At 43.9% G+C, this 25738-nt stretch overlaps 1 protein-coding gene across 4 annotated transcripts in view; it reads left to right on the top strand.

Moving 5' to 3' along the window:
- Positions 1–25738, top strand: part of Aff3 (ALF transcription elongation factor 3) — a 493397-nt gene that overhangs the window by 221947 nt on the left and 245712 nt on the right. For all 4 annotated transcript variants that reach the window (XM_078028559.1, XM_078028556.1, XM_078028558.1 and 1 more), the window contains one exon: positions 20697–20744. In XM_078028559.1, the coding sequence (XP_077884685.1) occupies positions 20697–20744 (48 nt within the window). The remainder of the gene's footprint in view (positions 1–20696; positions 20745–25738) is intronic.

Genomic DNA, 25738 nt, shown 5'->3' with positions numbered 1-25738 from the left:
GTATTGTACGCGTAGAAAGAGATTGGAAGCTGCAGAAGAAGAAACAGAATCAATGGTGACATCAGTTTAGAGCTCTTGACCCAAACCTGTCATTTAACTGTCTTCGTTATTGAAAATCTGGTCTGTTAGCAGTACATTTTCTTCCCATAAGAAACACAGAGAGTTAAGATTTGTGAGTCACTCCCATCCGAGGGCAGCCAGGGAGTTCCATTAAAGGAGAGAATCAGAGTGGAAAGGGGAGATATCAGTCAGTACAGTACAGACCTCCAGCTCCAAAATGAACAGATTTGGGAGAGCGATTGTCTGGCCTGGCGACTGTAAGTGAAAACAAAGTAATAACACTTAAGAGAGACACACACACTTAAAAAAAGGCAAGATGGGTGGAAATGGATGTGTTAATTGTGATAATTGTCACACATGTGTGTGTGTGAAATCACCATGCACACCTTGAAGGTTTATAACATGCACACAATATTTATTTATCAATCAAATATTTTAAAATAAAAAGTACTTCACACGTAGTTTTTTAAATTTTAAGGAAAAAAAAAATGCTTAGAGTATTGTTTCTGTATGAGCTACCTAAGGAACCCAGGTAGATTTTTGAGAGACTATATAAATTACTTTCTATTATTATTATTATTTTTATTATTATTATTATTATTATATATTTATTTTGGTACTGGGGATTGATTCCAGGGATGCTTATCCACTGAGCCACATCCCCGATAAAGGGTCTTGCTAAGTTGCTGAGACTGGCCTTGAACTTGCAATCCTCCTGCCTCAGCCTCCCTAGTTGCTGGGAGTGCAGGCGTGCACCACCACTCTTGGCTGAATTTCTTAATAAAAAATAGTCCTGTAAATAACATATGTAGATCATCAAAATGTTTATGAAAATACTCTGTACTGAAGTTATTTGGTTGAAACTGAGCTCTCCTGTGATTACAGGTGACAGGAAGAAAAAGCAGTAGATCAAAGTGGAGGGGTGACAAATAGAGAAGACAACAATAAGGGCTCAGCCCATCCAGGTCTAGATAATGACAGATAACTATTTAAATCCTCTAGGATGAGGTGCTGGCTGGGGAATCTGGCTCGTTAACATATTCATAAATCAGTGTTTCAAAAACTTTGTTGTAATGCAAGAATTTCCAAGGGAGCTTGTTAAAACTGCTCTTGGATCCCGCCCCAGAGATTCCGCCTCAGTGGGTCTGGAGCCGGCCCAGCCATTGGCAGTCTTCACCACAGTTCTGGACGACTGTGCTATGGGTGGTTCCTAGACCACGCTCAGGAGAAAAAGAAGAAGAAGAAGGAAAAATTCCAGACTCAAATGATGTGATTCTAGAAGACAGGGCTCAGAGTGACATGTTTGCAGATAACTAAGTGTCTTCTGCAGAGTGCTGTGCCGACGTGGTAAGGAGAAATCAGAGCGGAATCCTGAAAGACTTGAGTGGGCTGCGAGGAGAAACAGCTGCTGAGTTAGGCTCCGGGAGGATAACGCCGTTCCAGGATTCATCCAGACTCGATTTAGAAATGTGCTGAGGACAAACGAAGAGCAGGACCATTTTATTCATTTCGGCGAGTTTTCCAAAATGCAATTTAACCCAGGCATATCCTTTGAAGCCCCTTGTTAATAAAGTAGGGTCATTGGTCAGTTTTTCTGTTACTAAGGAACAAGACACCCCAAGCTTCAGAGGCTGGAAACAACCATCTACCCCTGGTCCCATCTCTAGGCCTGTCTGCCGAGGCTGGCTGGGCCCAGCTCCATGCTGAAGGTCACATTCAGATCAAGTTAATCCTCCAGCAACTACATTAGGCCTGGGGCAGGCCCTTTTCACAGTGATGGCAAGAGGGCCAGGCCCCCTGAGCAAGCACATTTGAAGCCTCAGTTCCATCCTATCTACTGCATCCCATGGCCAAGCAAGTCACTTAGCCAGCCAAAGCCAAAGGGTTGGGCAGGGTCCCCCACCCACAGTGCAAGAGGTGGGAGGTAGAATATTTCATCCTAAGAAGCAGAAAGTTGATCTGATCCAAGCCGGGGGTTTTTGTATGAACATGTTCCAATGTTATATTCCTATATCGTAATGTCTATTGCATCTCCAAATCACAACATCAACCTTAGTTGATTTTTCTAGTGAGCTCCTAACAGAATAATTCAGAGGAACCTCTATCTGCTTGGAAATACACAGGCACCATGATATCAAAAAACCCTGTAGTTTGATGTCTGAAAACGCCATGATTATATTAAACATATTCCCCAAAATTAAGGAATACAGAATCACTTGATAATCAGCATAATTATTTTAGGATTAAAAATTATTCAGTCTCATAAACAAACTTAATGACAATTGATCACAATGAATGCAGATCAGCTGGGTGCAGGATCATGTCCTGATTCACCCTGAATCACTGTGAGTGGCACAGTTACAGCGACCGATTGCAAATGAGCTCCCAACCTAAGTGCCAATTGCAAGGAGTCACTTATTTAGAGTGAAAGATGATCAGATTCACAGATTATTTTCCCTTTAAGAAAATAAATCTTCATCTGGACAGTCTTCTTGGGACTTGTGGACCTGTGCAAATGGTTTAGTATAGGACGGAAGGAAAGATTGGGGTTCTTCAAACATTTTTTTATTTTTATTTTTCCAAAAAAAAAAAACAAACTAAAGAAAAATCTGTGTGTGCTACACTGCATTGTTGTTGGAAATACCCACTTCCCTCTCCACCAAAGACTGAAGAATTTAATAAGAGGTACTCTGTAAGACAAAACTCATTCGTTTCTTTTTGTTGTTGTTTGAGATGAGGGTCTCTCTACATTGCCCAGGCTGGCCTCAGCCTCCCAAATGGGTGGTCCCTCAGGCGCATGCCCCCAGAGCCCATTTATTTCTACAGGTCATTTCAATGCCAGAGGAAAGGAGAAGCCATTGGTTGTCTTCTCCATGCCTCTGTGTCAGAATAGCTGAATCATCATTCGGAGGTTTTTCTACAATACTCCATTTTTTCAAACAGTACTATCTCCTAAATCCTTTGAGAGATGTTAATAGCATGAGACAAGCTTACGCATAATCTGATATCCTGATAATCATCCGTCTCACATTCCTGGGTTTAGGACTGGGTCTGCACAGTACCCGTGTGGTTATCAATTTAAGAAAGGATTAAGTACCAAAAGATTTCTTTTTTTTTTTTTTTTGTAAGCTGATTTTCTGAAACTTAAAACATAATTTCTCAAAGACATGATGATATGAATACTGGTATAATTCCATAGTAGTCCATAAGGATCAATTTATCGCACACTGCAGCCAAAATGGTACTGAGGTAAGATGTTGACTACATCTGTCCTTCTTTCAAACCGCCATCGTTGTTCTGTTCTCTGTTGGTGTGGGGAGAAGTCACTCTGCAAGGGTTTTTTTTTGGGGGGGGGGACACAATTTATGTATAATAAAATCCACTAATTTTGAATGGACAGTTCTGTGAATTTGATAATTTCAACATCTGTTTCATCTCACTGTTGTCATCTGTTGTTTTTCCCCACGTGAGATGGGATTTTCCTGGTTCTTCATATGCTCAGTAATTTGGAATCACATCTTGGGCATTTTAAATATTGTGTCATGAGACTCTGGTTCTTGTTTAAATTGTATTTTTTAAATAACTTTATTTATTTATTTATTTGTTTATTTATTTATTTATGTAATGCATTGCTGAGGATCGAACCCAGTGGCTCACATGTGCTAGGCAAGCGCTCTACCACTGAGCCATAACCCATCCCTTAAATTAGATTTTAAACTTACCAGTAGGGTATATTTGTCACAACTAATGATCCACGACCGATAGATGACTGTTATTAAAAGCCAATACTGTATTTAGGTTGACCTAGGTTTTGCCTGGTGTCTTTTTTCTGTGCCAGGATCCCATCTAGGATAACACACACTTAGCTGTCGTGTCTCCTTAGACTCCTGTTGACTATGACGGTGTCTCAGACTTTCCTCGTTTTGGATGACCTTGACCCTTTTAAGGCACATCAGCAGGTGTCTGTAGAATAGTTTGGTTAGGGTTTGTCTGATACTTTCCTCATGGTGAGACCAGAAGTTAAAGGCCAGTACTACTTTATTTTTCTGTTCCGGCTTCGGTCCTGAGGGTCTCCTTCAGTTGTCCTGTGTCCCTTTGACATGCACCCCTCTGTGGTGGTTTGCCTCAGGTTTTATTGAGGTTACTTGTCCTCTTGCTGAATTTAACTGTTCTTTACTCTGGTTAAAAGTCTTCTGTCAAACTTATTGCAAATATTCGAACCATGGATTCTCTTAAACTTTTTTGGGGTAACGGCTTTAGGGGATGTACCTCACACTTCTTGCTCTTCCTTTTGTGCAGTACCCAGTTCACAGGTCATCTGTGTATTCCCAGAACCAGGCAGCCATCACCGTGATCAGTGTTTGAGCATTTCCGTCACCCTGCAAAGAACTTCGTCTCTTCATTCTTGTTTTTCATTTTAGCTGTCAAATTTATTTGTTCCTCTGTTTGTGCTGTTGTTTTTTTTTTATTATTTCTTAAGAATTACTTTCCTAACCCATGGTCATCCCAATTTTCACCTCTGTTCTCGTCTAGAAATTTTGTATTCTGGTTCTTAACATTTAAATCTAAGATCCTTTTTAAGATGAATTTTTTTCACATGAGTATCCAGTTATTCTGGTATCATTTTTTTGAAAAGATAATCTTTTCCTCACTGAACTGCCATTGACAAATTACCTTTCCAAAACGAATTGATCATTACCTGCAGGTCAATTTCTTAACCTTCATTAAAAGTTTTTGGGTAGCTCGGTAAAATGCCTTTTATATTTTGGCAGGGTGGCGACGGGCTCTAGACCTAAGGTTAGGGATTGGAAGGCTGCAGTGGAAGGTGGTTGTGAGCTCTGACTCCTACCCATATGGATTTCGTTACATGGATTTTTCTGGGATCATTTTGTAACTGCATACCTACCTAGTTGCTTTGCCAACTTGTTTTACCCAAGTTTATTCTCTTTATTTTACTTCCTACTCTGCGTTAATGCAACCTAAGGGTCGCTAAAGACAGATAGGATTGCTAATCAGTTGTGAGATAATATTATTAGTCAAAAGCAGTGGGCAGATGAAGGTGAGATACAAGTTTTGAGAAAGTGTTCCGCAGGACCAAAGGCATCTCTCAGAGGCTAATGTCCATGGCTGGATGCTTCCCTAACTCCTTTGTAGGCAAAACTAGAGTAATGTAGGCTGCAGATTTTTGGAAATCACTGGCTACATGCATATCTGCTCCTTCCATGGTTTTTGCTTTTAATAGGGTTTCATTTATAATTTCATTCATATCTCTGCATTTAAAGAAGTTAAATATTTGGCTAATGTTCCTCCCACCTGACTTCCTTCAAGTTCACCCTAAACTAGTCATCAAGTTGCTTAAATATGATTTGTAATCTTAAAAAGCCTTCTTATGACCAAATACAAAAGTAACCTTTCCATTTAAAAATGCATGCCCCAAACACGGACCATCTGAGATCATATTATTTATTTCCAGTAATCCTGTATTGAGTTCCTGCTGTATCCACAAGGCACTCTGTGAAGTCATTAAGTTGAATGAAACTTATTTTTAAAACTTGTTTGAAACCTCGGGTATTTGTATTTTGAATCTGTAGTTCTGTGGTCTCTCCTAGGTTTGGTAATTTTTTCTGAACATTGGAATTAACTTGTGACATGAGTTTTGAACCGTGATATAAGCAATGGGCTTCGGGTTGCTCTTCTGTCTCACAAATTGAAATATTTACCACAAACTCTGTTCTTGATTGGCCGGACAGACGCCCCTGCGGTACTGGCCCAACGCAGTGTTAGGTGCAATTGACCCGCCCTTGGGTAGATGCTAGAGTTTATTCCAATGGAGACTCTTTTGCTTATGCAGTAGGATGCGTCCTCTTTGATGATCCTGTGAATAACGACTTGGTGAATGTGATTTTAAAACTCAGGCTGAAATTTTAAATCAATGACCTAGTTTAGGGGACAGGGTGACTTTCCTAATCTCGATCTTCTAAATTCATGTTTGCGGTGTTAATTCACTCAATTCCTTTTATCTGCTCCCTGTTTTCCTAGCTCCGTGACTATCGTGGTGTCTCCTGTCTCTGAAAGGGTTTTTCTTTAGCCTCTACTTCTGTTCTTCTGAGTTTAATTGAAAGCACTTCTCCAGGATGCTCTTCTTGGTGAGACAAGGGAGCTAACTCTACCTTCAGACAAATATTGCTGATTCTTGGCCTTGAGAAGTCATCGCAAACACCTGAGCACTGACGTGGTGTCCACAGTAGTGGTTCAGGACACTGATGTGGTCCACACAGCTGGATCTGGACCGTGGAGCTACCACCAGCTTCCTCTGTTTTCCCTCATCTACTAAATATGGACGACAGGAGAAGTCTTCCGAATAGAAATGTGATTGAATGATACGATGAGTGTAAATCACTTATCAGAGTACCTGGAATATTATGAGACCCGGTGAGGCTAGCAGATATGACTGATCTTGTGCAATCGGTTTGGATCAATTGATAAATCTAAAACAAGACACGTTCCACAAGTTCTGTATTGTCACCTATGTATGCCGCCATCTGGAACAGTTCACGCCTTCTGACTCAGGGTGAAATGAATATTATGGTTTAGGTATAATTCAAGAAACTGTAAACATCAAGGGATTCAATAGGAAAAAAAAAAAAGATACTCAAATGAGAAAAAGAAACAGGTTTTAGAAACCATTGGGCTGAAGTAGAAATTGCAAGCCGGGCAATTTTTTTTTTTTTTTTAAACCTGCTGTAGGGCCATATGGTTGCTGAATGTGTTGATGCTGGTTTTAAGATTCTTGAGTATTTTAAACTTGACATGTTATTTTTTTAATGATTTCAAACATCATTTCTTCCAGAGCCTTTTCCCAATGTTGCTGTAATATTGAGCAGATGGCTGAGCAGCATTTACATTTGCATTTTGCAATACTGCCATATTATTTGCAAAATTTCTTTTCAAAAAAAACCCCGTGATTCTTTCTCTACCTTTTCAGAATGGCTGCAATGAAATTATAAATAGGTTCTTCCAAGGGTCTTGGGGATGTGGTAGAAATTAGGTTCACATATTGCTGCAGCTTTTCAATTTTATGTGGTTCTATTTTTGGCTTTTACACCCACTGTTAGGAGGATGCTGTCTCCTTTTAGGACTTTTCATCCTAAGTACTGAAAGTCCCCATTATCCCTCTGTGATAGGAGGTCACGGTGGTGCTGATGGGAACCGGCAGGCCTGGGCCAGCCCTCTCACATCCACTGTCCGCTGTCCTGGTGGGCACTGGCCAATCTGGAACTGTGTGGAGGATTTGTTGCCTGGCTCCTGAGAGGTGGGCTGTCTGTCCTGCTCGTCACTCAACTCCAGTCCTGGCCCAGGCTGGTCCCAGCAGTCATCTGAGAGTGAATGAACCAGCACCTTCAATTAAAGCGAATCAGCCACTTTCTAGAAACGTGAATTTGTTCACGAGCCAAATATGAGTTCCCTGGACATAATCACTCTCTCTAATCTTTTGACTTTTATTTTACTCGGTGTGTGTTTTCAGAAAGGGCTTTTCCAGCGCTATTCTCTGGATCTCCTTCGCCTCCTTGGTTTTGTGGGTTTTTTGGGGGGGGGGAATTGTTTGTTTGATGTGTGTGTGTGTGTGTGTGTGTTGGGTTATTTTTCTAAAGACTGGCTGTGTGGATATTAAATAGACGCTCTCTGGGTTTTTTTTTTTCCTTGTTGTGGGCACAATGGGATTGGTGCCAACATAAAGGCATTTTCCTGCTGAACAGATTGGAGGCAGGAAGCAGGGGAGGCCGTATTGATCAGAACTGACTCCAGGCCTGTCCTTCGAAAGGCCTGTGATCATGAAAAATAGGTCCACCGAAATCCTTATTAAGAGTCTTTGATTTTTTTAAAATGAAGAATGAGGACTCGCCAAGGTGCAGGCGTGGCAGGAGGGTGGTTGGTGTGGAAGGCCAGGCCAGGCCTCTGTTTCATCTTCATCTGGGTTTGCCCCCAACGGTCGTCGTCCCCAGCCTGTGGCATGGGTTCAGTGTCTTCATGACTTGGGGCTGTGTTAAGCGCAGCTTGGTCTTAGGCCTGCACAGATGCGGGGGAAATTGACATTGAGCGTTCCTCTCTGCCACGGGGAGAGGGGACCTTGGCTCTTGTTATGGTGAAGCGTGGGCGGGTGTCTGCTCTGATGGTGGTGAAGTGGGAGTCGAGAACACCCTTTGATTGCTGCAGCCACGTGTCTAGAGAGCTTTTTCAGTGTCACTGAGTAGGTCTCCACAGCCATTAGAGTTTCCCAGGAGAGGAGCGGCAACTCCATCTCGGCTGAATGAAGACTTTGATTTCTCTAAAGCCAGAATTGCAAAAGGAGCTAGGAAGCGAGCGTCTTTGTGCTCTGCATTGAAGTTTCCCTCCCGTGAGCCTTGGTTTTGCCACTGGCGAGCCCATGAGAAGCGTCCTGCGGTGCTCAGAGTAGGAGATAAAGCGCTATAAAAGGCAAACCCCAGCACAGAGGTAGAAATGAGATTTTTTTTGGTGTGAAAATTTTTCTTCTGCCGACCTTCACAACACACAACATTTTTAAAATAAAACATGTATTCAGGTAAGATTTGAGGAACCAGGAAAAGAAAATGAAAGAGGGTAATCATGACCACTGCAGCAGGATTAGTCAAATCCAGCAAAGCTAGGGTGTGTCATGGACTCCCAGTCCTGGCGACCTCACTTTGGAAAAATCCTGGCTGTCTTGTATGAAGAATTATTTATGATGTGCTTTCTAAGGCAACACAGTCTTTGCCTGTGTTTCAGCCCATTTTGTGTTGTTGTAGCAAAATACCTGACACCTGGTACTTTATAAAGTAAAGAGATTTGTTTGGATCACATAGTTGCTGGAGGGTCCAAAGAATGTGGTGTCAGTGTCCTAGCAAGGGATCTCTTGGCAGAGGGGAAGAAAGGGATATGGCTTCTTACAGAAGAGACCAAGCATGCAAAGTGCTTCACACTCTCAGTCGGTACTGGTAGGACGCTGTTCTCAGTATTCTCTGTAGGGCTTTCTTCTCAAGCACCTTGTGGCCGACATACCGGTATTGCACTGACCCTGAAGACATAGAAGTGTGCCTTGAATCATTGTCTTCATGGAAAATTATTGGAAATGACCAGAATTTTGAATTATAGTCTTCAAACTGGAACAAATCAGACACTTGAGAGGTATGAGTTAATAACTAGCATCCATTTATTCAACTTCCAGCTGAACCTATAATCATTCAGACATTCAACTTCCAGCTGAACCTATAATCATTCAGACCCCTTCTTTAAATGGATGCTTCTAAATGTGAACATGAACTCTCAGGAAGCTAAAGTGACCCCTGCACATTCCCACATTGGTCCCAGCTCCCATGTCTGCACTGACCCAATGTGAGTCTGGGCCCTCTTCCATAGCCGTGAGCATGAGGGTTCCATGTGGCCGGCTCCTTCATCCTCTCCTTCCTGGGACAAGCATCACTCCTTCTGTCCTCTCTCACCTGCTGAACCCAGCACCAGTTTTGCCATGCGCACCAGACTCTCCCAGCCCAGCAGCACGGCAGACAGGAAACACACGGCCATTACTCAGAACAGCGAGGTTCTCACAGCGGGGGCGGGAATCTGCCATGCTACATGTTTGTAGTGGGGAGCAGAATGGGGAGGGGGCTCTGAAACTACGGCCTAGTGATCAGAGGCAGCCTGCTCATCAAATGTGTGGTGGACGCACAGGAGGCCCTGTCCACGCTGCCCCACCCACTGGTAAGTTTTTCCTACAACATTTCATCGGGTATTTGTTTATTATTTTCCCCATCTCCTCTTATTAAAACCTAAACTCCATGAGGGCCTGAAGTTTTATTTTATGCACTCACGAAGCTCTGGCACCTAGAACATACCAGACACATCCTAAGCATACGATAGATATTTGTTGAACAATGGTCCACAGGTATAGCTTGTCAGTTAGCCACTAGTTCATCTAAATTCATACACTTCTGTCGACCCTCTGAGAAATCTCAAGACCTTAACAGTGCCTGGCAGGAATCCAGACACATGATACTTAAGACCAAAGGAAATCTGTAGAGATAACGTTGTCTGATCTTTGTGAACTCCTGTTGCTTTCTACTAATTATTGCTCTTTCTTTTCTAAGTATTAAAACACTAAAAAAAAAAAATGTGATTCTAAAATTCTATGTGTATGATTCCAAAATAGGAGAATTCTTTCTACTTACTGCTCTGTTGTCAAGTAGAAGTGGCTGGTCAATGCTTCGTGCATTCCCTCATTCAATCCTGCCTTTAGTAGGTACAATTATGCTGCCTTCAGAATGAGAATGGTGAGCTGGGTGCAGTGGCACACGCCTGTAATCCCAGTGGCTGGGGAGGCTGAGGCAGGAGGAGTGTGAGTTCAAAGCCAGCCTCAGCAAAAGCAAGGCACTAAGCAACTCAGTGAGACCCTGTCTCTAAATCAAATACAAAATAGGGCTGGGGATGTGTCTTAGTGGCTGAGTGCCCCTGAGTTCAATCCCCAGCACCACCACCACCCCCCCCCAAAAAAAAAGAATGAGAAAGGCGATCGAGGCCTGGAGAAGTTAGGTAGACTCCCCAAGGGGGCACCTGTGACAGACGGAAGAATTAAGTTTGCGAAAGCCCAAGCTGCTGCCTGCTGCCCCAGACATCCTCAGGTGTGATTGTGGGGACCCAGCAGCAAGTTTAGGGGCCTGAAGTTTGGGAATCTTCCTTCGGCTGGAGCATTTGCCTCTTTCTGATCTGGCAATGGCTCCCTAAGATGTTTATATATCAGCAGCCTCCTTCAACACAGTTACTCGTTTGTGTGTGTGTGTGTGTGTGTGTGTGTGTGTGTGTGTGTGCGCATGTGTGCACCATGTCAAGTGGCTAAAAGCACTCCTTTAGTGTTTCCACCCAAGACACCAACTCCCTCCTAATGTGTTCTCTCCTAACTCTGAAGGTGGCTCTTGATGTGAAGGCAGAGGCAAGATACAAACGGAAGCCTGCTTTCTTCTGTCTTCTGTTGACCTGTGCTCTTTCCTACCACACCCTCTACCCAAGCCGTGGCCGGCCTGCCCTTATTCTTAGTCTTGAGACCACCTTGCAGATTTGTCAAGCCTGCTCTTTGGTTGTGATTGACATTAACAGTCTGTCATCCATTCCTTGCCAGCTGCTGTTTCTAGATGCCCTTTATTTTTAGCCTTAAAGAAATCATTTCTAAGAATCATTTACTTCTCCAGTGCTGGACAACAAACCCAGAATCAAACAAGTGCACATCATTCCTGGATACTTACCATGATGGAGAGGAGGGCTGGTAGATAACTAGATGGTGCCTTTCCTCTTTCTGTAAGAATTTAAGCATGATGTTAGGTAGAAAATAACCTCGACAATTTTCATTTACACTTTCTGACTGCTCTTGCTAGTATTTACCGTAAAATGATCATTTTCAGTGGAATTTTTTCTAGCCTCATCTTGGGGGTGTGTTAATGAGAATGGAAGCCTTTTTGGTTTTGGTGAACAAAGTTGACATCTTCTCCTTTGGAAGGGGAAATTCTTGATGCACAAATGTGTCTTGTGATCCATTACATACAAATTATATTCTCTTGGAAGAAGACAAAGAAGCCAAAGATCATGGAACCACAGAATGACATAAGCAAACAGTTTTCTCTCTAACTTTCCCAGTAGTCACCTGCATGATGTGGGCGATATCAAAGAGGGAACGTTGGCATCCTGAGCTCTTAGAATCTAGCCATCATAGTCTCAGCATATTTGAAATGTGAGGTCTGTTTCTTATCAATCTCTCCATTTTGCAGAACATTTTTTTTTGGCCAGGCATGGCCCTGTGATCCCAGCAGCTCGGCTGGCTGAGACAGGAGGACTGTGAGTTCAAACCAGCCTCAGCAACTTAGCAAGACCCTGTTTCTAAATAAAATATTAAAAAGAGCTGGGGATGTGGCTTAGTGGTTAAGCACCCCTGGGTTTGATCCCCAATTCCAAAAACATAAAATAAAAATAAAGATAACTTATTTTTTTCTTCTCTTTTTTGGATGAAGTTTCATGGGGTTGAAGATACCAGTGAGGGATGAAGATTCAAACAGGTTGTCTTCTCCAGGGATCCCACCAAGTGGCATTGAGATAGTGACAGATTGCAATCTTCTATCTTATAGAAAGAATCCAGGGGTCTGGAGAAGTATATCTTTCCTTCCTGAGCTGCCCAGTGAGGTTTGGCTTTGCCTGATGATATTTTTTCTTGAAAACTTAGCGATCACTTCCAGGGGTGTTGTTAGACCATCCCTGATAGAGGACAGGGCAAATGCATGATTAACATCCAAGGTCACCTCCAGGTATCCCAAGTTCCTGAAGCAAACAGATTTGGCCTGCTTTACACTGGAATTCACATACTGTTTTCCCAGGAACTGTATGTTGCAAGGGAGGGGAAGGGAAAAGGTGACATTCATTGCTTCTGCTCCTAATGCCCTGCAAATATTTCCCAAAATTAATGGCAAAACTACACCAGCGGCATCCAGAAGGAAAATGCCATCAAAGTCTCCACATTTGCACATCTGTCAATAATGGCATCATAGATAGATTTTTAAATGTAAGGCATTGAGTACAGAAAATTTCTCACCAGACAATAAAAATATCTCATTTTTTCAGTCTTGTTTGTCAATGGTGTGTTCCCCCTGCCTCTCAGACGGGCTTGCTCCCCTCCGCCCCTACTGATTGCAGCATGTCTTTGTAGCATGTCTCCTCAGAGAGCATTCACAAGAATAGTTGATATTGGGCACACAGAAGAGCTCTGTTCTGGGAGTCAAACAGACCTGAGACCCCCGGGGGGGTCTGACAATCATGGAGGGAGAGACCCATGAAGAACATGATGTGTAAAGGGTTATTTGTGAGTCTGCTCTTTGTGTGTGTTAGCTAAACACTCAAATAAACTTAACAGAATATGCCAAATGGAATACAGGTTGAGTACCCCTAGTCCAAAATCTGAAAGACTTCAGAATTTCAAACATTTTGAGCACTGACGTGGTGCCCCAAGTAGAAAATTCCACACCTTACCTCATATGAGAGTTTGCAATTAAAAAAACACAAAATTATTTAAAATATTGCACCAAGTTGCCTTCAGACGAGGTGTATAAGGTGTCTATGAAACATAAAAGAATGTTGTTTAGGTGTAGGTCCCTGAGATATCTCATCATGTATGTGCAAATATTCCCAAGTTCAAAATTAAAAGGCTTGTGATCTCAAGTATTTTGGATGAGGAACTCCTTCACCTTGTATTGTCAAATATACAGCACCACTATTGCCATTTCCAGTAGCCATTTGCATTCATAACTAAAAGAGAATTGATTATCTGTCTTACTGGAGGGTGCAAATAGAGCAAGCCTAAGTATCTAATGGGTTCATCTCTTTGCCCACATTGGATTACTCTCCCCGCAACTTGCAAGCTGCTATGGTTCCTATTTCATGACTATGAAAGAAAAAAATTGTTTCTGACTGTAAATCATCATAAAATGTGATTTCTCTGTACATTTCTATCTTTTAGGGAGAAACATAAAGATAGATAGATAGATAGATAGATAGATAGATAGATAGAAAGAAAGAATGAATAGGGATAGATTTTGTAGGAATGGCCTTACAGCAAGCTTTCTGCTACTGACAGACAGCATATTGTTTGTTATTAGATTAGGGGGCAGATAAATAGGGGCAGGGAGATGTTCAGAGATTTTTAAAAAGGAAATGGTGCTTTTCCGAAGTCTCACTGCAGTCTGCCCATCCCGAGGGTTGAATGGCTCACTGTTGGGGCCCCTGTGGGAGCCTGCTGGTCCTCCTCTGGCTAGAAGGAATGACGGCAGATGAAAGAACACAGAGGTCTAGAAGTGTTCTTGTCAATGTCAATTACAAGGGGGAAGCACATGTTCCTCATGACTGCTCTGTGGTTTCCATACCCAGCGTTGACAGGGCAGTGCGGAGCATGACCCCGACACCCAGCCCTCGCCGCTGATTAAGACGTGACCCCCTGGAAGAGCACTCGATATCAATTAGAGATCAGGATGTAAAGTCACTGCCTCTGGTTCTCATCTCTTTATGCCATCAATAGGCTTTTGACAAGGTTAGCCCCCTGATAGGCCACTTAGCTTCCTGAAAAGCAGATGCACTTTTAACTACAAGCTCTGATTGAGATCGCTAATATTCATTATAAAAATAAAATCATCATTGAAAGACCTTGTCCTCCTCAGGCTAAGAATCCGATGGAAAATCAATTATTACAGGTCAAGTATCCCTATCCAAAATGGTTGGGACTAGAAGTGTTTTCTAATGTAGATTTTTTTTTTTCCGGACTTTGGAATATTTGCCTACACATAATGAGCTGTGTCGAGTCTAAACATGAAATTCATTTATTTTTATACACACCTTTTACAGATAGCCTGGAGATGATTTTATACACTATTGTAAGTAACTGTGCATTTTGGAACTTGTGCGTTATGACCTGTCACATAAGGTCACTTGAAATGGAATTTTCCACTAGTGACTTTATATTGATAATCAAAAGTTGGAGATTTTTGGAGTATTTCAGATTTCAGATTTTGGGATTAGAAATGTTTAATCTGCAATTTTTAATATAGTAAAATCATATCGGAAGCAGAGGAATGAGAAAAAACTGTTTTAACGGATGTAAGGTGTTTTAATTTGGAAGGAAGGAAATATTTTGCCACTAGACGACATGATCCTTATTTACAATATGGTAAATGCACTAAATGCCACTGAATTGTTAACTTTTCCTAAAGTTAATGTAGTTTATACTCTTTTCCTCTCTGTACTACAAAGAGGCTTGTACTAGAAGGTATTTGCAAAGTCTAGCCCAGCCCCCCGCCCCCGGGGTATTATTTTGTACCTTTTTGTGGAATTCCTGAGTTTTTCTTATACATACATCTCAAACATTTCTTGGTATCTTCATTTATCTTTCTTAATGCTGCAAGGACTTTTAAATGGATCATTCCTACGGTTACATAGAAGAGCTATTAAACTTTACTTCATTTATGACCCTTGCTTTATTAGCCTCCCTTTTTAATAAGAGGAACAGTGAAGTCTTGGATTTTTCTAGGTATATGACCAAAAATCAGTAAGTTGAGATGATCAATTTTGCTCTTTTCCCTAGTTTTGCAATACTTTAAAAGGGCTCTAATATTTAATACTAAACTCTCTTTGCATTCCTGGGAGAAGTCCCACCAATTCTTATAATATTGCATTGTATTTGTTAATAGTCTATTGAGGATTTATTGTCATAAGGGATATTGATCTATTCTCTTTTGTTATATTTTTATGCTATTTTAATAAAATAAATTGCATCGGTTTTCTACTCTGAGGTAGAAAGTAGATGAGACTAGTTCTTTCTGAAATATTTGAAATTCTTCATCCTAAAACAATCTAGCTTGAGGCTCATTGTGAAAGTATTTTTTATTTCATTTTATTTGCATTCTCAGGTTTATAGGTATAATTCTTTTCTTTATATAATGTCAGTCTTTTTCCAAAAACTGCCAATTTCATCAAGACTTTTTATTAACATTTTGTTCTACTTTAACATTGATATCAATATTCTAATACCTTCCTGTGTTATTTCATCTACTTAAATTGCATTTGTTTGAACTTTTTTTTCATCAAATAGCTTTATACATGACCTTTCTAATGCTATTGGTAACATGTTTTATTTTTGCTATTGTCTTTAAGAAACTCTATTTGGGCTCTGTAGATTCTACTGACTTTATAGTCTAAAAATATTCCATATATTCCACTATTTTGCATTTTGTTCTTTAGCCTTCCATTGTATTTCTCTGTTAATTTTAAATTGTTAATTCATTGATTAGCTCATAAATTTTCTTTGAAAAAAAAAGAATGAAAGACTTTAGTGTGTAAATTTTTCCTCTAAGAAAATCTTTAGAGCATCTCTTTATTTTGTTGTGTTTTAACATTATTTTCTATAACAAAGTTCTTTATAGTTTTTGTTTTATTTTTAAAATCTGGAAGATTATTATGTCTCCACTGCATTTAATTTATAGCTTCATTGTTGGGATAAATGTGTGGGTAAAGAGTCCAGACCATAAAACAACTACCTTGGGAACACTTAGGCTTTTTCTGAAGCCGAACTCTAAGTGACATGATCGCCTCAGTCTGCCACTTCAGCAACTGTCTCAGGTGCCCTTGAGAGCTTGCGGCTTTCTCTTAGCATTCTAAGGTCATTATATCAACTGTGCCTTATTTAATTTTTTGCTTCAATTCTCTACTCCCATATATATTTTTTCCCTTTGTCCATTAACAAAAAATGGAAGTGGATTGAAGATTTGTAACTGTAATAATCCTATTTCTTTTCCTTTCCCTAGAATATTTATCCTGATGCTCTATTAATGCCCTATTTTTTTTCATTCCACGTTGTGCAGATTTTTTTTTTTTTATATGACCTGTCCTTGAGTTGACACTAGTATGTCCTCTGCCTCCTGTCATCTTGTTGGCATTTTATGATACGCCTATATGCATCCTTTCTGTTTTGATGGTTGATTTTGCTTGTTTTGTTCTCAGAGTGCATAAACGTCCAGATGATGGTGGCGACAGTAGGCTCACAGAGGCAGAGCCAGCTGTGCATGGGTGGCTGGGTAGATGACACCGTGAGGGGGCTGGTTGGACATGGAGCTGGACTTGCAGCTGGGGGTTGAGGGCACAGTGCAGACCTTGGCAGGGAAGTGTCAGTTTAGGTGTGGACAAGCTGAATGTAGGAGACACGGGCTGTGGGCCTTGTCATTCCCAGGTGACCTTGTCCTCGAGGATGAGGCTGAGCACCCAGTCACAGGGATAGGACTTCCCATGGAATCAGGACTGTCCCTGAACTGGAACGTAGATCCCCGTGCACTACTTCCATAGCATTGATGGCACCTGGGATTGCTTTGTATCTCAGATTTTCTGTCAATCAACAACAGTATGATTTAAAAAAAAAAAAAGCACATTTAGGTAAGTGCCTTTTTTTTTTGTAAATGCTCAGGGGTCTTTGGAGTGCTTGCAGACAAATGCACATGTTGAGACTTCATATTATTTTGAGATGAAAAGTTCCACCCAAAATGTGTCTGATGAAGAGTTAAACTATTTTCAAACCTGGAATGTGTGCAGCTCATCTCCTGTGCGGTGAAATGCCATTTCTCACTGGTTTGATCGGGCCTTTTCTCCTTAAGCCTTGCTCTGCCAGGGCTCTGTGCTTGGCATGGTAATTAGGGACTTCTGCTGTCTGCGTTGGGTGGCTCCTGGCTGCTTCGTGAGCTCCACTTTCCTTCAGCTTCGTTCCTTCCATTTCCCTGGCAGAGTGTGTGCTGTGTGTATTTGAACAGTAGGATGAGGGGCAAAGCACGTGACAGGCAAGGCTGCAGGAAGGGGGAATGAGCCGGGGATGCTAGCTTTTAATTGAAGTTTAGTTAGAGGTTCAATGAGGTGAGACTGTTATGACAGATTTCAAAACGTAATGATAGGAAAATGAGGTGGGTTCATCAGAGTCGGAGTAAATACACGCAACTGCTCAGCAACTCAGCATGAAACAACAGCTACAAACCCTGAAACAAAAAAGAAAAAAAAAAAACAGAGTAATTAAAATTTATATTGTGCAGTCCTCTTCTCAGTGGGTACCTTTCCAAGGGAAGCAATAATTTTATCGTGGAAAAATATAAACACAAACTTGGAGATGTAAATTGCGTGCGTGTCTTAATCTTGTTCCTAAGCATGCAGAGTTTTCAGAATGTAAATATAATCAGAGCCTGCGACTGTAGCTGAAACTGGGTCTGAGAAGGACCTCAAGAGAACAGGGGGCCCTTGGGTCGCCTTCCCCAGCCTTAACCTACTACCCTCTGTGCACTTGGAAATGCTGAGGTGGGATTCCATGGGACAGCAGTTAGGACCCTTTCCCTCCCATCTCCCCTCCCTTAGATCTACCGAGCGATATTGGAGGTGGGTGGTTGAGGGACAGTGGTTAAGAATCGGACAGTTGGCAGCGTGGGACAGAGAAGGAAATTTACCCAAATGCTATGTGAATTTTTTTCATTTCCCCACTTGAAGCGTAAAAATGGCCTCAGCTTGAATCCATCCTCAGAACTGAGCTTTAGGAGACAGCATGACATAGGAGAAAATTCATCGAACCCGTGCTGAAAAAAATGTGCGTGGATTCTGACCTGACTGTCCCTTGTTGCCAGAATGACTTTGGACAAAGCCCTGCGCTAATGTGAGCCAGCGTCCCCCTCTGCCAAAGTCACTGAGTCAGCCTGAGAGGAGCGCCAAGGGGCCTTTCGGTTCAGGCTTTCTGCAGTACGGGGTCCCCTGGATCCACTCCCGCACAAATGGAGCCCTGGAAATCCAAAGCAATGTGGTACCTTCTCGAGTCCTCAGTGCAGTGGTCCAGAGAAGACCCAAGGTGCCCGTTGCCAAAGGCTCTCCAGGCTGTGGTTTAAGGCCAGGACTTTCTGGAAGCAGCAAGAGGCCTTCCTAGCAGGGAATACCCAGGCCATCGAGGCTCAGGACTGGAGCTGCCATCCAGGTGACCCAGTGTCACACCTACAGACACGGTCACCTGTGACAACAGAAGGATCTAACAGTGCATCATCTGCCCCATATTCCTTTCTCTGTGCATTCCTTTATCAGAGCAGGGGGTGGAACTTCATAGGTTATAAGGAGAGAGGGTCTCTAAAACAACCTGTCATCTCTATAAACCACAAGGAATAAAATGAAAGGGTCCCCTTCAGGCAGAAGCTTAAGGGAATCAAACCCCAAGTTTAATTGGAAGAGTCTTTTTAGCATGTTATTTTTTCTGGGTGATTCTATCAGGAGAGTGTGAGATCCGAGTTTTCCATAATTGCTCTAAGGTAGAAAATAAAAAGTATATTGAGAGTTTAGCATTTGCCCCGTCAGCATGTCGCACAACAGGAACGACGGGGGACGTGGAGGGAGAGTAAGAAAAGTGGGGTGGGTTCACTGGTAGGTTGAGACCACTTTTTCTCACCACCAAATGTCCAGAGAGGTCATTCCAAAAGGCACACCTTTGTGGTGGTTGCCTGCAGCTTCCTTCTGATAGATAAGCTCAGACATACTAAGGGAGAGGATGTGTCTGAAGCCCAGTCTTTGGGATTGGGAAACACTCTGGAGGACTATCCCATGGTCGGTCCAAGCTGTGGCCTCAGCCAAGTCATGTAGGTTTTCTAGTCCTCAGTTGGGAGACTTGGACAAAGTGCTGATTCTTGGTAGGAGGAGGTTTCCGTGACATGTGGGACCTTCCGGCGTGCTGGCCCCTTCGTGGGGTGAAGGGTAGACTATTCCAAAGGGAATGATCTTCCCCTAGGAAAAAGCATGGAGTGGCATGCACAGGGGCAGGAGGAGCATGAAGGTGTGTTCCGCCATCTTTGAAACGCCTAGAGCTGATCCTGATAGGCCTCACTTTCCTCCGAGCTGCAGGGAATAAATTAATTTGCTTTTTCGTCAGTCATCTGATAACTCTCACTTCCTCCTCCATGCCGTGTGAAGCACGGGTGCAGGACCAGGTGGAGGCCCTGAATCTGTGAGGGGTGCATTCCCGAGGGTGGGGACGGTGTTGGAGAATCAGTAACTGGATTGGGGTTGGAGGAAGACCATCATGAGGAAGTGAGTGCTGCTGAGAGAGGACCCCAGGGTCAGGGCCAGCTGCTCTGAGGAAACCACCGCAGAGCTGGAACTATCTAGAAAACCAGGGGAGGTGCAAGTGGCATTCCTGGAAGAGAGAGAACTGGGAGGAGGAAGGGACAGGGGACTTGGAGAAGAGATCACTGAATGGCCCATTCTAGGAGGTCACGCTGAGTGGCGACCACAGCTTTAATTACAAGATGAGAGAACGACCTCAGATGGGCACAGACGCTCCCCAACTTCGCGTCCCCACAAAACCTCGTCCTGCACTCTGAGATATGGAACCACCAATGGCCAAACAGTGTCTGCCAGTTAAAATGCTCTCCAGGGTCAACTGTGACCTGAAGCCACCACAACGCAGAGCCCCTTGGCATCACCAGGGCCCGAGCAGTGTGGTGACAGCAGAACAGGTGGCTCCGGGGTATGACACCAGCAGGCTGTGCTGAGGTTCAGAGGGGGCGTCTTTGGGGGGTCTTTTGGTTTGGAGCCAACTCTAGGATTTGAGGTCTATGGAACTTGTAAATTTCTACTTAATCTGTCACAGCCACTGTCCCCCTCTGGCCCTTGGCACACATTTGGTAGGTAAACTGGATCCACTTACACAGCAATGGCCTAGGGATTCCATATTTTGGTGGAGCCCAAGGTGGACAGGGCTCAGACCTGTGGGTCGTGCTCTGTGCTCCCAGGAGCACACTTGACTCACTTCCAGTCAGTGTGGCTGGAGGGCCCAGGGCTGAGCCTCTCCAGTCACGTCCAGGCTGGGGAGGGGGCACGGCACAGCCAAAACGGAAGCCCGCCCTGGAGGAAAGACGCCTGTCAGCAGGGCCCAGCTCGGCATCCCTGGGTCCACAGTTCTGTTTTTCCTCACTGATGTGGAAGCTTGCAAGCTCTCTGCTCTTGGGGGCCAAAACTATTCTATGAGGCTTAATTTTTTTTGTTTTCCCCTTTGCTTTCAGGAGAGTCGATCTGGAGAAAGCAACAGCTGTGTCGAAGAAATCATCCGGGTAAGAGTCTCCTTTTAAAAGTCTTATCCATGTGTTTGGACGTCAGGCAGAAAGGAGGCGTGCGGCCAGGGTTTATATGTTGCTTGACGTCTGCGTTTTCTGGAGGTGATGACATAAGTTTGCCTAAGACGTTGAACAAGCACACCTCTCTTAGAAACCTAGGAGCTCACCTAGGAGCCGTCGCACCGGCTGAGATGACACTGTTGTAAAGCCATCGGCCAAAAGACAAAAGAAGAGTCTGTAGATGAAAAATACGGCGATACCCACATTTGGATGCACCCATTTATCACCCGACTCTTTGAGAGCATCTTTGAATAATCTGTACTTTTCGAGTCAGGCAGGAGTTGCCTTGTTATTTTTCTTCTAAACTTAATTAGAATCAGAAGCACCTGACAACGAGGTAATGCTGAGCCTGAAAATGTATTTCTGTGTTGTTCTGCATGTTATTAGCTTCCCTGTCACTCCGAGCCTGTCCTTTTCACCACCGCGGTCCCCGAGTTTCCTGCATGAGTCTGTCTCGCAGGCAGATTGGCGGGTGGGGGTGTGGGCCCTTGTGCCGTGTCCGTGTTTGCCTGAGTACCCCAGCCCACAATCAGGAAGTGACCGTCCTCTTTACTCCTATTTTTTCACGGGAGTCACCTAATAATTTACAGTTCTCAGAAAACTGATATTATACTGGGCAAAACCCCAAGACAAATTAGACCAGATGGAGTAGCCATTCCCTGTAAAGGGGGGTGGGGACCAACTTTATTTTATTATATTCCTAACTTTTCAACACCCCACACACTCTTCCTTGAATTGCCAGTGCATTACAGTGATACCGTGTCATGGTTGGACTTAAGAAAAATAAAAAAGAAGGATTTTTCCCCCTTGAATAAATCTTTTAATTTGCAAGTTGACCAAGAGACTTAATTGAAAATTTGATTTGTTTAATTCATAATCATTTCTTTTTTTTTTTTTTTTGGAAAATAATGTAGAAAACGATTGTCAAAGCAGGCAGCTTCCCTTGGGGCCTTGAAGTAGATGTTCTCTCTCTTCTGTTCTGTTTCGGGTTAAGTGTTAGTGTACAGCCCTGGTAGACGTTTCCCTATTTTTCTCCTTCAACCTGCTTCCTTGCTCAGAGTCTAAATCTCCCTTTTGAAGCCGTACCCTTTCCAGGGGCCTTGGTGTCTAAATCTGCAAGATGATAGTACCAGCACACACGGGTCCCCTCTTCCGTTCTCTAGACCTTGTGTCACCTCTGGGCCTTTCTGAGGATATGGGAGAAACTTGTCCTTTGGCCCTTCTCTTCTCTTCTCTAAGCAGGGCCTCGGGTTTGCCTAGAGACGTGAGTGATACGCACACTGAAGAGAGAGAGTCTAGGTAAAGTAAAATTCTATTAAAATAAAGCAGATGGCCACGGTCAGGACCGTGAAGCTTTCTCGATTTTTCCTGAAGAGGGCTGATGAGAGCCTCCTTCCTCCCCAAGCTCCTGCCATCCCATGACACTGACTCCCCCCACACTGGTGGCACCCCCGCCTCAGCCATCCCCTGGCTGGTCTTGAGGCAGAGAACTTGGGCTCGCGGGAAGTGGATTCGTGTCCGTAGGGGAAATGGAGGGGTCTGTGGGGGGGTGGGGAGGGAATGTGCTAGAAGTCAGCAGGCTGTCTGAGCTCTGCTCTTCCCAGAACCTGCAAGGACCACTCCAGCACGGCAGGGAGCAGAGACTTGAGGGAACAGGTGACGTGGCCCGAGCAGCAGTAAGGAGTGCGCCCTTACTCTCTCCCTCTGACAGCAGGGCTCCTTAGCATGGGGAGCTCCTGGGGAGCCAGCCAGTGTTCCTGGTTGCCCTGGAAGGTCTCTCTGCCTCTCGTCTGCCTCCCCCATATCAGTCACCCTCCAAGGTCATCTTCCCCTCTCCCCCTAAGGGCTCATCGCACAGGGCTCCTCAGTGAGGACCTGTCACATTTATGGTGAGTCTGTCCCATGCCAGCCTTCCTCCCAGACGGTGACCTTAAAGCCTGGAATTGAGAACTCCCAATTTTGCTGAATGAATGAATAAATCAATAAGAGGGTGAGCGGCGCGATTCTCTAACGGAAAATGATAAACGTCATCGAGGTGGCTTGCGGGTTTCGTGTGCTGTCAGTCATGGATGTGATCTTTTTAGTGCCAAGTTTGCATGGATGGTCTTGGTAGAGGCCAAGTGTCCTTATCACTTCTTCTGCCCTTGTGGCCAGCCAGGCACACCTAATGTGGTCAAGGTCACCGGGAGGACTTGCTATCTGTAGCCACCCTGTTGGAGCGATGGTGCTGTCTTGTTGTGGAAGAAGAGGCGGGTCATGGAAAATGCCTTGAAATGATGACAAGGAGCTCTGCCTCTTCACATGGGGGGCGTCCAGGGCAGCCACAGTGGGCCAAATGGACATGCACCCTCGCCCTCTTGGACAGTCTTTGGGGAGAGGTCGCACTTGCTTTTTAAAGATTCCTCCTTTAATGAATCTGTAACTTTAACTGTGACCTTCTTTGAGGGGACAGAGGACTTCCCTGAGGAGGTGGCATTTGAACTGGTGCTTGAGGACAGACAGGAAGTCGGTGAGAAGGGTGAGGACTCCAGGTGGGGAAATGGCAGGACTTACAGGACAGGGAAGGCCAGAGTGACTGCTCAGAAGGAGGGTGAAGTCCAGCGCGAGAGGTGGGAGCCCGAGGGCGCTGGCCTCCTCGGTCATGTTCAGGATCCTGTAAGAGAGGGAGCGGCGGAGCATTCGTGCAGAGTGACGTGACGACGCTGGCAATTTAAGTGCCATGGAGAATGGAGGGAGGGGTGAAGAGAAGAAGCAAAGCTCTTGCGGACTCCAGAGGACATGCACCCGCAGACAGGGGGAGCGTGTTGGGGGGACGAGAGGAAACCATGAATTCATTTTTGGACATGCTGATTGGAGGTGCCTTGGAGAACCCAAGTGAGCTTGGAGAGCAGAGCTGCATGTGCAGGAACTCCGCAGAATTCTGAGATGCAGGCCAACATTTTGCATATTAATCAGCAGTTAATTAAGTTGATTAGCATATCATTGGCAATTAGCCCATAGAAATGGCAACATTTTCCTGGAGAGAGACAAGAGACCAAGAAATCGTGAGAGCTTAAATTCTCATGTTTAAAGGCCAAGCACAGGAGGATCCTCCCGGTCAACAGAAGTGGGAGGCAGTGATCCAAGGTGCTCCCCAGAGAAAAGGCCAGTAGCTTTCATTCAGCCCCCCTTGTCAACAGCAGTGTGTCCCCCGGTGTTGAAGAGCATTCACCGAGCGCTCATTATGTAGGCAGCCCAAGGTCCTCTCTTGACCATCACAGCTGCTCCACCAGGTAGGCACCTTTGACATCCCCATTTTACAGGTGAACAAACTGAGGTGAGATGTTCAACTCAGGTCACCCAAAGTCACAGGGCTTGTCAGTGGTAGAGCTGAGACCCTAATGATGTCTGGCACCAGTTCTCTCTCCCCCTCGCTCTCTTTCTCTCTCTCATCTCTCTGGGTGGTCTCACTCCATGCAGAAGTCTCCCTGGCTCATTAATGAAATCACCCAGGCATTTTGCCCTGAAAGGGAGGTTTCCCGTTTCCAAATGTTCATGATGCAGAAGTGCTACGTCATGTCTTGGTGCACTTAATCTCGCACAGGTTTTACAGCCTCATCTTGACTTCTTCCTCTCCCCTCTCTTATTTGTGCTGAGGTGACTGTTTTCAAGTCATTTTAATAATACATTGTGTGTAAAGTATAATTATACTTACTCAGAAAATCTGGATCCTGGGACCTAATCAATCTGTGTGCAAGGGCAAGATTCTCTTAACGGAATGAACCGAATTCTGTGCAGATGAGCAACAAGGGCTGGCGGCCCTCGTGGATGGCGTATGTTTGTAACAGACAGATTTCCAAGTTATGCCATATTTCATCCTCAAAGGCTCCAGCGCTGTAATACTTTGGTGCTTTTCAGAGCTTTACCCATTAGCATATAAAGGCATTAACATTTATTCAGCCAATAAAATAAGTTTACAACTTAATGGGAGGAGTGCAGGGCTGGAATCTAGGATGTGCCTGTAGGACACTCGTGGCTTGTGGAAGGCGCTCCTGACCACCCGGTGCGCCTTTGTTCCAAGAGGCCGGCATTGGAGCTTAAGAAGTGAACTTGGAGACATGTTCACTGCGACATGGGAGCAGATGACCTTCTGGGCTTTCATCTTTGGTCACTAATTTAATTCTACTGCACTGTGAAATTTTCATAGAGGATATTTCCACAGAGTTCCTTCTCTGTTTCCAAGAAGGGAGTGAGGAGTTCTGGAGATTCCAGATGTGACATTGAACAGACTTCAGGAGAATAAAGGGAACTCATTTTTGCCTTGGTTTTCCAGAAACTAAGGAGCCTCCCGAGTATGATTTCCAGCTGTGGTCTGGAGCTCTGTGGGTTGGGAGCACTGTCTTGTGTAACTCCCATCATTACGGCCCATCCCGTGTCCTGACTCCGGATGGTGGGACAAGTGAAGCCTTGTGCTCCAATGTCTACTTGCTCCTTAACTCAGATGGAAACATATTAGCCCCTCTCTGCCTGCTGGAGAAGAGGAAACAAAGAGATGACTTGTTTTCAGTGACCTACTTGGGTCATTTGCAGAGTTGGCTGGGGTCAAATCTCCCCTGCTGCAGACCAGACAGCCTCTTCCCCCAGCTCCTACTGTTTCCTCTAGAAATAATTGCATTTGTTGTTTGCAACAGTAAAGATTTCATTAGTGACTAAATGAAGCCCACCAATGGCAAAATCAATCCAGGTATACATGTGGAGGGGCCCCATTCCTATATCCCATTACTTATTGTTGTAAAAGAAAATCAAAACCAAAGAAACCTGAGGCTAGAGAAGTACCACCAAGCAAAACCTGCAGTAAGCCTTTTCCAAGATAAAGGAGTGCACTTGGTCATGTTTCTTTTGTTTCCTTTTTGCACGTGGCTATCTGAATGGTTAGGAACACAAGTGACACA

The sequence above is a fragment of the Ictidomys tridecemlineatus genome, chromosome 12, assembly GCF_052094955.1.
Source record: "Ictidomys tridecemlineatus isolate mIctTri1 chromosome 12, mIctTri1.hap1, whole genome shotgun sequence".
Taxonomy (NCBI): Eukaryota; Metazoa; Chordata; class Mammalia; order Rodentia; family Sciuridae; genus Ictidomys; species Ictidomys tridecemlineatus.
This window is presented reverse-complemented; position numbering and strand designations above follow the sequence as displayed.